At 43.5% G+C, this 13,487-nt stretch overlaps 1 protein-coding gene across 4 annotated transcripts in view; it reads left to right on the plus strand.

The window, feature by feature from the left end:
* SUSD1 (sushi domain containing 1) overlaps positions 1 to 13,487 on the plus strand; it is a 321,740-nt gene that overhangs the window by 129,153 nt on the left and 179,100 nt on the right. For all 4 annotated transcript variants that reach the window (XM_077475343.1, XM_077475342.1, XM_077475344.1 and 1 more), the window contains one exon: positions 11,663 to 11,842. In XM_077475343.1, coding sequence (XP_077331469.1) covers positions 11,663 to 11,842 — 180 coding nt within the window. The remainder of the gene's footprint in view (positions 1 to 11,662; positions 11,843 to 13,487) is intronic.

Raw genomic sequence — 13,487 nt, forward strand, 5'->3', positions numbered from 1 at the left:
TTGGTTAGCGTAAGTAATTCAATTAAAAGTCCCTTTTGTCTTACAAGTATGCTAAGTGTGGGTGTTAGGGAGATGTCCCGCTGTTTACCTAATTTGGTAGTCAAAGGCCCAGGAAAAGATACCATTTGAGTGTGTAGTCGGTACGGGGCCGAATTAATTTGCTAGATAAAGGCTTGTGTATTCTTCCGTGCTGATCAACCATTTATCCATTTCAAAGGGTGGTTGATATGCTTAAAATATTGCTTTGATCTGTTCAGGAATGGACAATTTATCCCGGCTAGGACTGCGCATAGTTAAGGGCCCTATTCAAGAGTAAATTCCTCTTTAATTACATTTGCTTCAGACTAATTATCACTAACCAATTAAAGCCAAAAGAGGAGTTGCTATTGAGGGGAAATTAAGTTATGAGGAAATTGACCAATCTTGGAAGAGATACGACTGGGGGAGGAGATAGCTAACCAATCAGGGTGGTCCTGTGCAAGTCAATGAGAGATGGCCCTGTATTAGAGGGACCAGTAAGGTAAATTATCAGATCATCTCCCAGCACTTAAAGGTATACCTGCTTGTAATATGTCTTGTTTTGTATTGTGATGAATGTAATCTGTATTCTTGTTGTATTTTAACCAGTTGCCGACCGCCGCACGCCGATGTACGTCGGTACAATGGCACGGGCAGGCATAAGGGCATACATGTACGTCCCTTGCCTCCCGCGGGTCGGGGGCCCGATCGGGCCCCCGCCCGGTGCCTGCGGCGGTCGGAATTCGTACGGGAGCGATCCCGGACGAGGGGACGGCCATTCATTCATGGCCACCCCCTCGCGATCGCTCCCGACGAATAGAAATCCCCGGTGACATCACTTCCTCTCCTGTAATGTAAACACAGGAGAGGAAGTGATGTATTCTCTCCTCCGTGTCGGTATTTTTCGTTCCGACACGGAGGAGAGCGGATCAGTAAGTTGCACCAACACTCACACACACAGTAGAACATGCCAGGCACACTCACACCCCCCCTTTACCCCCCGATCACCCCCCCAATTACCCCTGCCCCCCAGTCACAGTGACACCAATGTCATTTTTTTTTTTTTTTTTTTTTTTTTTTTGCATTGGTGTCATTTGTGACTGTAATAACTGTTAGGGCAGTTAGAGTTAGCCCCCTTTAGTTCTAATGTACCCCCCTAACCCCCCCAATAAAGGTTTAACCCCGTGATCACCCCCCGTCGCCAGTGTCACTAAGGCTGGGTTCACATTGCAGCGGTTTATGAGAACGAATGTGATTCGCACCGCACTGCAGTGCAAATCACATCCGATCTCTGTGCGATTCGAGTTCAGCCATTCGCCGCACCCGCCGCACCCGCCACACCCGCCGCACCCGCCGCAAATTCGCACGGGACCCTTTTTTTGGCCCGCAGCAGAATCGGATCGCATGGGTGTTCACACCATGCGATCCGAGTTTGCAGATCGCACTGCGATATGCGAACTGATCTGGGGGTGTCAGTAACATTTCACTGACACTCCCAGCAGTTCGCATAGGGCAGTGTGAACTGCCGCCGGGAGGCATGCGATGCGGGAACCCGCCGCGGATTCGCGGCGTTTCCGCATCGCTCCAGTGTGAACCCAGCCTAATAAGCGATCATTTTTCTGATCGCCGTATTAGTGTCACAGGTGACGCTAGTTAGGCAGGTAGGTATTTAGGTTCGCCGCAGCTTTTTATAGCGCCAGGGACCCCCATATACTACCGCATAAAGCCCCCTGATTGCCCCCTAGTTAACCCTTTCACCAGTGATCACCATATAACTGTTACAGGTGACGCTGGTTGGTTAGTTATTTTTTTATAGTTTCAGGGCACCCGCCATTTATTACCTAATAAAGGTTTAACCCCCTGATCACCCGGCGGGTGTCATTTGTGACTAATAACTGTTAGGGCAGTTAGGGTTAGCCCCCTTTAGTTCTAAGGTACCCCCCTAACCCCCCCAATAAAGGTTTAACCCCGTGATCACCCCCCGTCGCCAGTGTCACTAAGGCTGGGTTCACATTGCAGCGGTTTATGAGAACGGATGTGATTCGCACCGCACTGCAGTGCAAATCACATCCGATCTCTGTGCGATTCGAGTTCAGCCATTCGCCGCACCCGCCGCACCCGCCGCAAATTCGCACGGGACCCTTTTTTTGGCCCGCAGCAGAATCGGATCGCATGGGTGTTCACACCATGCGATCCGAGTTTGCAGATCGCACTGCGATATGCGAACTGATCTGGGGGTGTCAGTAACATTTCACTGACACTCCCAGCAGTTCGCATAGGGCAGTGTGAACTGCCGCCGGGAGGCATGCGATGCGGGAACCCGCCGCGCATTCGTGGCGTTCCCGCATCGCTCCAGTGTGAACCCAGCCTAATAAGCGATCGTTTTTCTGATCGCTGTATTAGTGTCACAGGTGACGCTAGTTAGGCAGGTAGGTATTTAGGTTCGCTGCAGCTTTTTATAGCGCCAGGGACCCCCATATACTACCGCATAAAGCCCCCTGATTGCCCCCTAGTTAACCCTTTCACCAGTGATCACCATATAACTGTTACAGGTGACGCTGGTTGGTTAGTTATTTTTTTATAGTTTCAGGGCACCCGCCATTTATTACCTAGTCTCACTAGTGTACCCCTAAATTTAGGGGTGTCTACTTTCCAAAATGGGGTCATTTGGGGGGGGTTTGTGCCATCTTGGCATTTTATGGCCTTCAAAACTGTAACGCCCTTAGAAAGCCTGAAGGCGGTGCTTGGTTTTCGGGGCCCCGTACGCGGCTAGGCTCCCAAAAAGTCCCACATATGTGGTATCCCCATACTCAGGAGAAGCAGCAGAATTTATTTTGGGGTGTCATTTCACATATGCCCATGGCATGCGTGAGCAATATATCATTTAGTGACAACTTTGTGAAAAAAAAAAAAAAAAAAAAAAAGTTTGTAATTTTCCCGCAACTTGTGGCAAAATATAAAATATTCCATGGACTCAACATGCCTCTCAGCAAATAGCTTGGGGTGTCTACTTTCTAAAATGGGGTCATTTGTGGGGGTTTTGTGCCATCTTGGCATTTTATGGCCTTCAAAACTGTAATAGGTAGTGAGGAGTGAAATCAAAAAATTACGCCCTTAGAAAGCCTGAAGGCGGTGCTTGGTTTTCGGGGCCCCGTACGCGGCTAGGCTCCCAAAAAGTCCCACATATGTGGTATCCCCGTACTCAGGAGAAGCAGCAGAATTTATTTTGGGGTGTCATTTCACATATGCCCATGGCATGCATGAGCAATATATCATTTAGTGACAACTTTGTTAAAAAAAAAAAAAAAAAAAAAAAGTTTGTAATTTTCCCGCAACTTGTGGCAAAATATAAAATATTCCATGAACTCAACATGCCTCTCAGCAAATAGCTTGGGGTGTCTACTTTCTAAAATGGGGTCATTTGTGGGGGTTTTGTGCCATCTTGGCATTTTATGGCCTTCAAAACTGTAATAGGTAGTGAGAAGTGAACTCAAAAATTTACGCCCTTAGAAAGCCTGAAGGCGGTGCTTGGTTTTCGGGGCCCCGTACGCGGCTAGGCTCCCAAAAAGTCCCACATATGTGGTATCCCCATACTCAGGAGAAGCAGCAGAATTTATTTTGGGGTGTCATTTCACATACGCCCATAGCATGTGTGAGCAATATATCATTTAGTGACAACTTTGTGTAAAAAAAAAAATAAATTTTTTTTTTTGTCATTATTCAATCGCTTGAGGCAAAAAAATAAAATATTCAATGGGCTCAACATGCCTCTTATCAATTTCCTTAGGGGGTCTACTTTCCAAAATGGGGTCATTTGGGGGGGTTTTGTACTGCCCTGCCATTTTAGCACCTCAAGAAATGAGATAGGCAGTCGTAAACTAAAAGCTGCGTAAATTCCAGAAAACGTACCTTAGTTTGTAGATGTGACAACTTTTGCGCAAACCAATAAATATACAATTATTGACTTTTTTTTTACCAAAGACATGTGGCTGAATACATTTTGGCCTAAATGTATGACTAAAATTGAGTTTATTGGATTTTTCTAATAACAAAAAGTAGAAAATATCATTTTTTTTCAAAATTTGCGGTCTTTTTACGTTTATATCGCAAAAAATAAAAATCGCAGAGGCAATCAAATACCATCAAAAGAAAGCTCTATTTGTGGGAAGAAAAGGACGCAAATTTTGTTTGGGTACAACATTGCATGACCGCGCAATTACCAGTTAAAGCAGCGCAGTGCCAAAGTGTAAAAAGACCTCTGGTCATTTACCAGCAAAATGGTCCGGTCTGAAAGTGGTTAACCTAATATTTTACTCCCTCGCTTAAGACTATAGATATTTTCTGTGTATTAGATAGACCTGTAACTTACTCTAATAAATGGTGTTATGTTAAACCTTTTCCTCCTTGTCCATAGAATTCTCTTTTAACCCATATCATATCTTCTGATTAATAAATCAGAAATATACATTTTAAAGGTTAACAACCTTCTTAACCAAACTTGATTATCCATTAAACTATTGTACTAGAGCAGGGATCTGCAAACTATGGCTCCCCAGCTGCCACAGAACCACATGTTCTATAAGATATTGTAAAGCTCTGATATTCACAGATATGATTAGGCATGATGGATACTGCAGTTCCGGAATGGCTGGATGGCCCCAGATGATGCCTTTTTGCCTCTGTGTTTTTGTTTTTTTAAGTATTACAAATAGGTTAGATGAAAGTCTGAAGGTAGTTGTGGCTTGAAGTTAATGTCTTTGTAGCGAAGTAATAACATCTTCATGAAGAAGGTCAAAATTGGATCTAAAAAGATTGGCAGGGCCCAAGGCTCAGAGATAGTAGAGGAAGAGGAGAGCTTAGGGATGAATCCAAGTACCGTTCTAAGTTCCACTCTATTTGAGTACAAAAAATAATATTATTGTCTTCTGATCCCAGAGCCTGAAGTTCTGATACACCCCAGCCCAGTGCTATTGCCACAAAGAAAAATAGTTTACAAGTGTCATTCCACAAGGATGGTGAATCAGATGGGGCAAAAGGCTGTTTGAAAAAGGGCTCCAGGTGGGCTTATCTTCTTGACTGTCTTGAAGAATTTGATTATTAAAGGATCTTCAGCCCATCACTTGTCACAGCAGAGATTGCCATCAGCTGTACCTTTAAATTGCTTAATCCTGATCCTAAATCAAGGTCTGCTTGCAGGAAGTCAAAGAGTTGGGAGGAAGAGGGTACATGAAGATTGAAGTTTTGCCATTTGTGAAAGATCTAAACATATTCCAAACCTTGTCACACGTATTGTTCATTGAAGGCTCCTGTGCTTTGAGCAGAGGACTCTGGAGGGACATTTTAATGATTAAAGCCTCTGTTTTAACATTCTAATCTGAAGGTTCATTCTGTGAGGATTCTGATGGGTGTGATGCCTCAAGCCTGAAGAAAGGGTATCAGAGGAATATTTACCGGAGGCTGGACACTAAGAAATATTGCCCTAGAGAATCATGAGTGTCCCTGCATATATGGCAGGACTGTTATCACCGTTTATTGTTGATACTGCAAGTCTCAAGAGAATTTGAGGTAGGAGACCAGAGGAGGCCTAAATTAGATTGCATACCCAAGGACTTGACAGGGCATCTATTGCTTCTGCCCAAGGGTGAGGTAGATATGTAATAAACCTCTGCAGCTTGGTTTTGCTTGCTGTAGCAAAAGGATGCAGTTCAGGAAAGGTCCTCTGGCCCACAATCCAACTGAATAACTTCGGTTGTAGGGACCATTTGTTGGGATCCAGGAATTCTTGGGATAGGTGATCGGCACCTGTGTTTAAGTGGGCTGGAAGATAGACTACTCTTAGGTCCTTCGGATTCCCCTCTGGGACCCAAATGAAGATGGCTTCCACTTCCCTTAGTAAGGAAAAGTTGTTGGTTCCGCCTTGGTGATGTATGTATGATATTGCAGCTCTGTTGTCTATCTGAATCAGAGCTGATTTGTTCTTGATCTGAGAGAGCAAATGCTGTCTATGTGAGAGAAGCTGCCTGGATTTCCAGGATATTTGCGATGATGTCTGTCGCATTGAACGCCCATCTCTCTTGAACCAAAATCTGGTTGCAATGTGTCTCCTAGCCTATTGCATTGGCGTCCGTGGTAACTGTGGTCCAGAAGACATGCCTTAATGGGCGTAGCTTTACAGGCATCTCCCTCTTTGTCCACTAGTGCAGACCCCTATGCATCAAAATTGTTTGGTTTATGGACTGAGATAGATGGTTTGCTCCATTGCTTCAGGAATTCTAACTAAATGGTGCCTGAGGTATCCATGTGTCCATGGGACCATCTGGATACAAAAAGACAAAAATCCCTATTAAGTTGAGTTAGTTAGGCTGTTATGTAGGACCATGTCCTCTCTCACCTTACTTTCTGAATGATCACCCATACTTTCTGAGGTGGCAAAGGACACCGTCCCTTTTGCAGTGTTGAATAAGGCATCTAAACTGGAGAAAAGATGACTTGTTTGATGATTTACCATCCAACCGTATCTTGATAGTGTAGGCCACAGCATCCGCACCTGTTCCACTAGCTGGGCTGGATCTTTTGATAAAAGGAGGATATTGTCTGGTTAGGGATAAGAACTGAGACCCATAAAGAAGGAGTCTCGTAAAAAAGCTTGGATAGTGATCCGAGCCTTCGTGAGGGCTCTGTGGGAAGAGCAGGGTCCAAAGGGGAGACTCTGGAATTGTAGATGGGCCTGACCGATTGACCGATAATCTCAGATACTTCTGTAACAGTTGTAGTATGGGTGCGTGCAAGTAAACATGCCTAAATTCCCAGATACGTCTAATTCTGTTGTTCTGGGAAATCAAATCTGACTTTCCTCCTGTGACGCGGGAAATGGATTTCTGTAGCCTTTCTGCAAAGAGTGATTTACCATCAAAAAAAGGTTATATATACTAATTTTGTTTTGACACAGTGTCAGCTGCCCATAGTTCTGACCACAATACCGATATGGCTATCACAAGTACTGATGTTGATCTTGCAATGTAACAAATGAAGTCTGCTAAGAGCCATAATTCGTCCAAAGCCTTGCTTATATTTTCCCTAGGAACATTTTGATGAATCACTGTTTCCATGTTTTCAGTCCATGCCAACAGCACTTTGTATACAGATAAGGCAATTGCTGACTTCCAGGCATTTACCCCGCTATTTGGTAAGCTCCTTTAAGTTGGGGTCTATTCATCTGTATAAAGGATCCTCAATTGAGGCTGAATTATCGATTGATGAGATGAAATCCTTTGTTATACCACTGCCATTGCCATGTCTACCTCCGGCAGGCCGTCTGGCATTGCAGAATCTTGTAGATTTTGTAGATTTTCATATCGTGTGTACATAAGTCCATCACACAAAGGTCCAAATTACAAACACGCATGCTTGGAATCAATGCTCACCAAACATGACATTAGCAGAAGGTGCCCAAAGGGTGCCGCTCAAGAGCTGAAATTCCACGTGTTTGTTGGCTGACAATTGTGTGCTGTTAGTATGCAAGACAAGTTCCTGGCACACGCCTCCTGTGACGCGGGAAATGGATTTCTGTAGCCTTTCTGCAAAGAGTGATTTACCATCAAAAAAAGGTTATATATACTAATTTTGTTTTGACACAGTGTCAGCTGCCCATAGTTCTGACCACAATACCGATATGGCTATCACAAGTACTGATGTTGATCTTGCAATGTAACAAATGAAGTCTGCTAAGAGCCATAATTCGTCCAAAGCCTTGCTTATATTTTCCCTAGGAACATTTTGATGAATCACTGTTTCCATGTTTTCAGTCCATGCCAACAGCACTTTGTATACAGATAAGGCAATTGCTGACTTCCAGGCGTTTACCCCGCTATTTGGTAAGCTCCTTTAAGTTGGGGTCTATTCATCTGTATAAAGGATCCTCAATTGAGGCTGAATTATCGATTGATGAGATGAAATCCTTTGTTATACCACTGCCATTGCCATGTCTACCTCCGGCAGGCCGTCTGGCATTGCAGAATCTTGTAGATTTTGTAGATTTTCATATCGTGTGTACATAAGTCCATCACACAAAGGTCCAAATTACAAACACGCATGCTTGGAATCAATGCTCACCAAACATGACATTAGCAGAAGGTGCCCAAAGGGTGCCGCTCAAGAGCTGAAATTCCACGTGTTTGTTGGCTGACAATTGTGTGCTGTTAGTATGCAAGACAAGTTCCTGGCACACGCCCTTCGGACAAAAGTCTGATGCTCTGTTGGCCAACAATCTGATCGTGTATGAGGCTTAAAGCTTTTGTAGACCAATTGGCTGGTAATGAGATGACCCCCGCATGCTCAGCATTTAGGCATTTGAGAGTTGGTGAATGTGAAGAACTATGTCTTTTCACAGATGGACCCTCGCCGCTTGCATGATATTCTGATCTTGATGGTGTGCCGTAGCTGAGGCGTTCATAGGCTTGTTTATGTCGCCCTGATGTCTGCTTGGATTTCTTCTGGCATACTTAAACCTACCAGCATAAGTGCTCTCCTTTTTTTACTCAACTGGACGACAGTCCCTACCCTAAATGTTGGAGAGGGTCTTGTTCGGTGGCGTACTACTTATTTTAGGCAACAGACAGAAAAAGCAGCTAGAGAAAGCTAAAGGCATTAGTGACTGGTATTTCAGATGGATCAAGGAAACAGTATTCCTGTGTAAAGAAAAAGAAAGAAATTACATTTACCGTTGGCAAAAAACAGGGTCCCCTCCAGGAGCTCCCCACATAGGGAACCTCCTTAGATGACAACAGGCTGCCATGCTGAAAGCCCCCAGTAATAAACAATGGAGAGGGGAGGGACATCTGTGGAAGATACAACCCTCTAAAAAAAGATTTTGACAAACAAGGGCAAGAAATGTAAATTTGCCCTTATTCAAAATGGCCACCACAACCTCAGGCCAGACCATGCATGCGCGGCAAGTGGCACTAGGACCTGTGCAGCCCTCCAGACTCAGCCTGGCCCACCGAGCCGGCTCCTGATGTCCACACATGCGCAGAACAGGAGGGAAGATGCTGAGGGACTCAGAAAAGTTGGTGCGAGTTGCGCCCACTATAGTAACCAGGAATGAAGGTACAATATCACAAGGAGGAGAAGGTGGTGGGGGAAGAAGAAAATGAAAAAGAGAGAGAGGAACACAAAGAAAGTAAATTGACAGAGAAGGGATGACAGGAAGGAAAAATGGAAGGCTAAGTGAAAAAATAGATATAGCTGCTTTCTCTGCTGCAGGCTTGAGCAAATGCCAGTATATAAATGCAGATAGGAGCTCTTAGTTAAGAGACAACTACTGTCCCAAAATACCCACAGAAGGGACTCCCTATCTTATCAGCGCATTAAACTGCCCAAGAATAGACTGCACCTGGGAGAGGCTTGAACCCAGCTGAAAGCTGCCGACTGCAGAGGTAAGGGGCGTTCGACCACCATTCACTGACCATGAGGTATGAGGAAAAAAAGGAGAATGCTGGGAGAGCACTGATCATTTTCTTTCATAATAGTCAGTCACTGGTCCTGAGGGAGGAGCCAAGATGGAGCTTGTCACTGGTACAGGTACGCTGCCATGGAGGCACCAGGAAAATAGTTTTTACTCAGCAACACCACAAAGTAATAGGATTCAGAAACATTATAAAAAACAGGGTGTACTGTTTTCACAAGTAATAATATATTAGCCCTTGTACACACGGTCGGACATTCCGACAACAAAATCCGTCGGATTTTGTCCGTAACTGGTGTTGCATAAACACGGTCAGACAAAGTTGTCGGAAAATCCAACCGTTCGTAACATGATGACGTTATTTGGTTGTGACGGGACTACGTTCAGGCTAGTAGCCAATAGCTTTGGTCTAGGAATTTGATCTGAGCATGCGTGGCACTTTGTCCGATCGGAATTCTCTACAAACGATCAGACAAAGTCCGATCGGATCATGTTGTCGGAAAATTTTTATATCCAGCTGTCAAACTTTGTTGGTCGGAAATTCCAACGGAAAAAGTCAGATGAAGCCCACACGCGGTCGGATTATCCGACAACACGGTCCGATCAGACATTTTCCGTCGGAATGTCCGACCATGTGTACAAGAGCTTAAAGTAATTTGGTATCATTAAAATAATATTGACTATCTGCATGAAAATGGCCAGTTTTATCTGGCTGCAACATCAATACAAAACTATAAAATGGTGTCACATTTCCCCATAAATCAGTGGCAGGCAACATTTGCTATTATGTGATAAAACAACAAAAAGGAAATTTTAAAATAGAACTATAGGCAAAACTTTTTTTTTCATTTTTGATGGAGCAAGGGAGTGTTATAACCCCTGTCAGATTTTTTTTTCGCCATCTGTGTCCAATTGCGGAGATTTCCCTTCAATTCCTGTTCCATAGCCAAACAGGAAGTGAGAAGAAATCCCTGCAAATTAAGGGGATCTCTTGAGGACCCCCAGGTCACCAGAACTAGTGTCCTCAATGATTTTCCTTCTATTACTTTTCTGGGGACAACCCAAAATTTAAGAATTTCTTTTACTTTCACTTTCAATGATAATGGTAAACAGGACAAATAGAGAAGGTTAATTTCCTTAACGGGAGCACAGACAGCAATAAAAACTGACAGGTGTTCTAATCCCACTGCAAAAAAGTTTCCCCTTTAGTTATACTTTCTTTGTGGACACAGTTTTTTCCCCATCTCTCCTCATGTAAATGTTTAATGTAACATTTAGGCAAGCTTAAATTGGGCTTACACAGCCAGGAATCAGCATCACAGTCCCAGTCACATTTTTACAGATTTGCAAAAGTTAAAATTCCTATGGGAATTAGCACTCACTATTAGTATTTTAATACTGAAGCATAAAAGCAAAGTAAATCATCCAGTAAATCTGATGTATTTTCTGGGACCTGAGGATTAATGGGGAGGTGGGATATTTTTTTTTTGCAACCCTACCTCCTTAAAACATCTGCAGCAACAGATAACTTTTCACTATATAAGTAATCTGCTGCTGCTGCCGCAAAGGTAGGCAGAACAGAACCATCTCTAAACATGCAGACTGAAGGGACAGGAAGCGCTGATGACATCTCAGGTAATGTCACTGCACCATACAAAATATTGTTTTTTGCTACGCTGCTATGTAGAACACTTATAGAGCGATTCATTGGGGGTTAAAAAAGCCCAAGAGCTAACCGATTGAACTCCTGGGCTTAGTGATGGACCACACCAGTTATTGATCGCCAACAGAACCACAGTGACTTAGTGTGCAAATCGAAACTGAGGTCTAGAGTGGTACAGGGAGCACTGGCAAACCCCATGAGGTCCAAGGGTTGTGTGTTGGCACTGGGGCAATCAATTCTGCATACTTCTACATACTTTGTGATGAATCAATAAAAAGAATGAATAATTAAGCTCAGGGAGCCTTACACCATTGGTATGTTTTTTTTTTTTAAAGAAGTGATAAAGGCACAGACTACTGTGAGCAAATGTCTCCACTGCAGTATTCGAGAAGTAAACATAGGTACCAATTAGATTGTGCCAATAGGAAGCTAAAATAGCACAACATAGTTCTGAATGATATATAGGCTGTACTACTTATGCAATTGTAGGTAATAATTATTTAAAAAAATTATAACAGTTGCAGACTGTGGACCTCCACCTTCAATTCAAAATGCAATGGCAGTGCGGTTACAGAACACTACATATGGAAGTACGCTTATTTTTAAATGTTTACTTGGTTACATCATGGCCAGTGGGAATGAGATTGCTACATGTAATGAAGACGGGGAATGGGACGGAGCTGATCTTTCATGCCGAGGTAAGGTTCATCACTACTACAGTGTATTGTTTGTTAAACAGTGTATTGTTCAGCAGAGACCTAACCCAGAGTCTAAAGCACGCCATAGATGGTGCACATTTCTTTTCTGCAACCATAGGTTTCAGAAAAGAAATTTGCACAATTCCCACATCAACACAGATAGTGCTGACAGGGAAATTATCAGGGATCTCGTGCAACAGGTGCTGCTAATTCCTGTGCAGCAAGTGCTGATTCTAATGCGCATGTGCAGAGTCACAAGCATAGGAGGCCAAGATGAGCAAGGATTAGAATGCGCACGCAAGGTCTTGGGAAATGATTGCAATGGACTTCATTGTCGAGCTTCCTCCTTCTAAGGTTTTTTTCTTTCCATCTTTGTGGTGGTTGATCGTCTATCCAAGATGGTACATTTCATTCCTATGAGAGAGACCCCATTGGCAACAGAAACAGGCAGGATTTTTGTAAAATAAATTGTAAGGTTTCACTGAATTCCCAGTGACGTGGTTTCAGATCGTGGAGTACAGTTCACGTCAAGATTCTTGAAAGCATTAAGTGAAGCACTGGGTATTAAGCTTCAAGCTATCAAGGACTCCTACCACCCACAGACTGATGGGCAGACTGGATGAACTTATCAGACTTGGGAACAACATTTATGCTGTTTTTCTTCATTTACTCATGAAGATTGGACTTCGCTGTTGCCATTAACAGAATTTGCATTCAACAACTCTACCCATTCTGCCACAGATCAGTCACCCTTCTTTTCCAATTATGGTTTTCACCCCTCTTTTTGTCTGTGCTGGTACCAGATTCTCAATTGCTGATTATCCAGGACAAGTTGAACTTTGTTAACACTAACAACCTGGTACTAAAGGAAACCATTTACAAATCTCAGAAAGATAACAAGAAGTAACTTGATAAGAAAAGGAGGGGAGAACTGGACCCAAGGTCAGGTAATCATGTATGGCTCTCCACAGTGAACCTGAAGTTGGCATGTTCCTCTAAAAAACTGGGACCATTCCCAGTTAAAAAAAAAAGTTAATTCAGTGTCCCATGAACTGGAATTTGCTGTGTTTCATGTTTCATTACTTAAGCCTAATGTATTGAATGTATTGAATCCTTTTCCTGATCGAGATGTGGGACCTCCAGAAGCAATAATGGTTAATGGGGAGGAAGAATTTGAAGTTGAAGCTATCTTGGATTGCAGGAAAAGACAGGGTCTAATTCAATACCTAAATAAGTAGAAAGGATTTGGTCTCGAGGAGATTTCTTGGGAGCTGATGCAAACCTTCGGGCTCAGAGATTTTACAAGCTTTTCACCTTGCTCCCCCTGAAAAGATGTCTCAATTGGACATCCGGAGGCTGCTGTTAAGGAAGGGGTAATGTCGGGATCTTGTACAGCAGCTGCTAATTCCCTTGCAGCAGGTGCTAATTCTAATGCTCATGTGCAGAGTCACAAGCATAGGAGCCCAAGATGAGCAAGGACTATAATGCGCACACAAATTCGCATTCAAAGATTCTGGAGCCCAGAGAGTTTGTCTGCCTTCAGTGCTGGATTGACTTCAGCTTTGGTTCCTGTGTTCCTGATTCTATTCCATGTCTACTAACCTTGTTCCTGATCCCTCTCTTGGATCACTCCACCTGCTATATC

This window comes from Lithobates pipiens, unplaced genomic scaffold (assembly GCF_037356315.1).
Source record: "Lithobates pipiens isolate NorthernLeopardFrog02 unplaced genomic scaffold, aLitPip1_a1.2 Scaffold_13, whole genome shotgun sequence".
Classification (NCBI taxonomy): domain Eukaryota; kingdom Metazoa; phylum Chordata; class Amphibia; order Anura; family Ranidae; genus Lithobates; species Lithobates pipiens.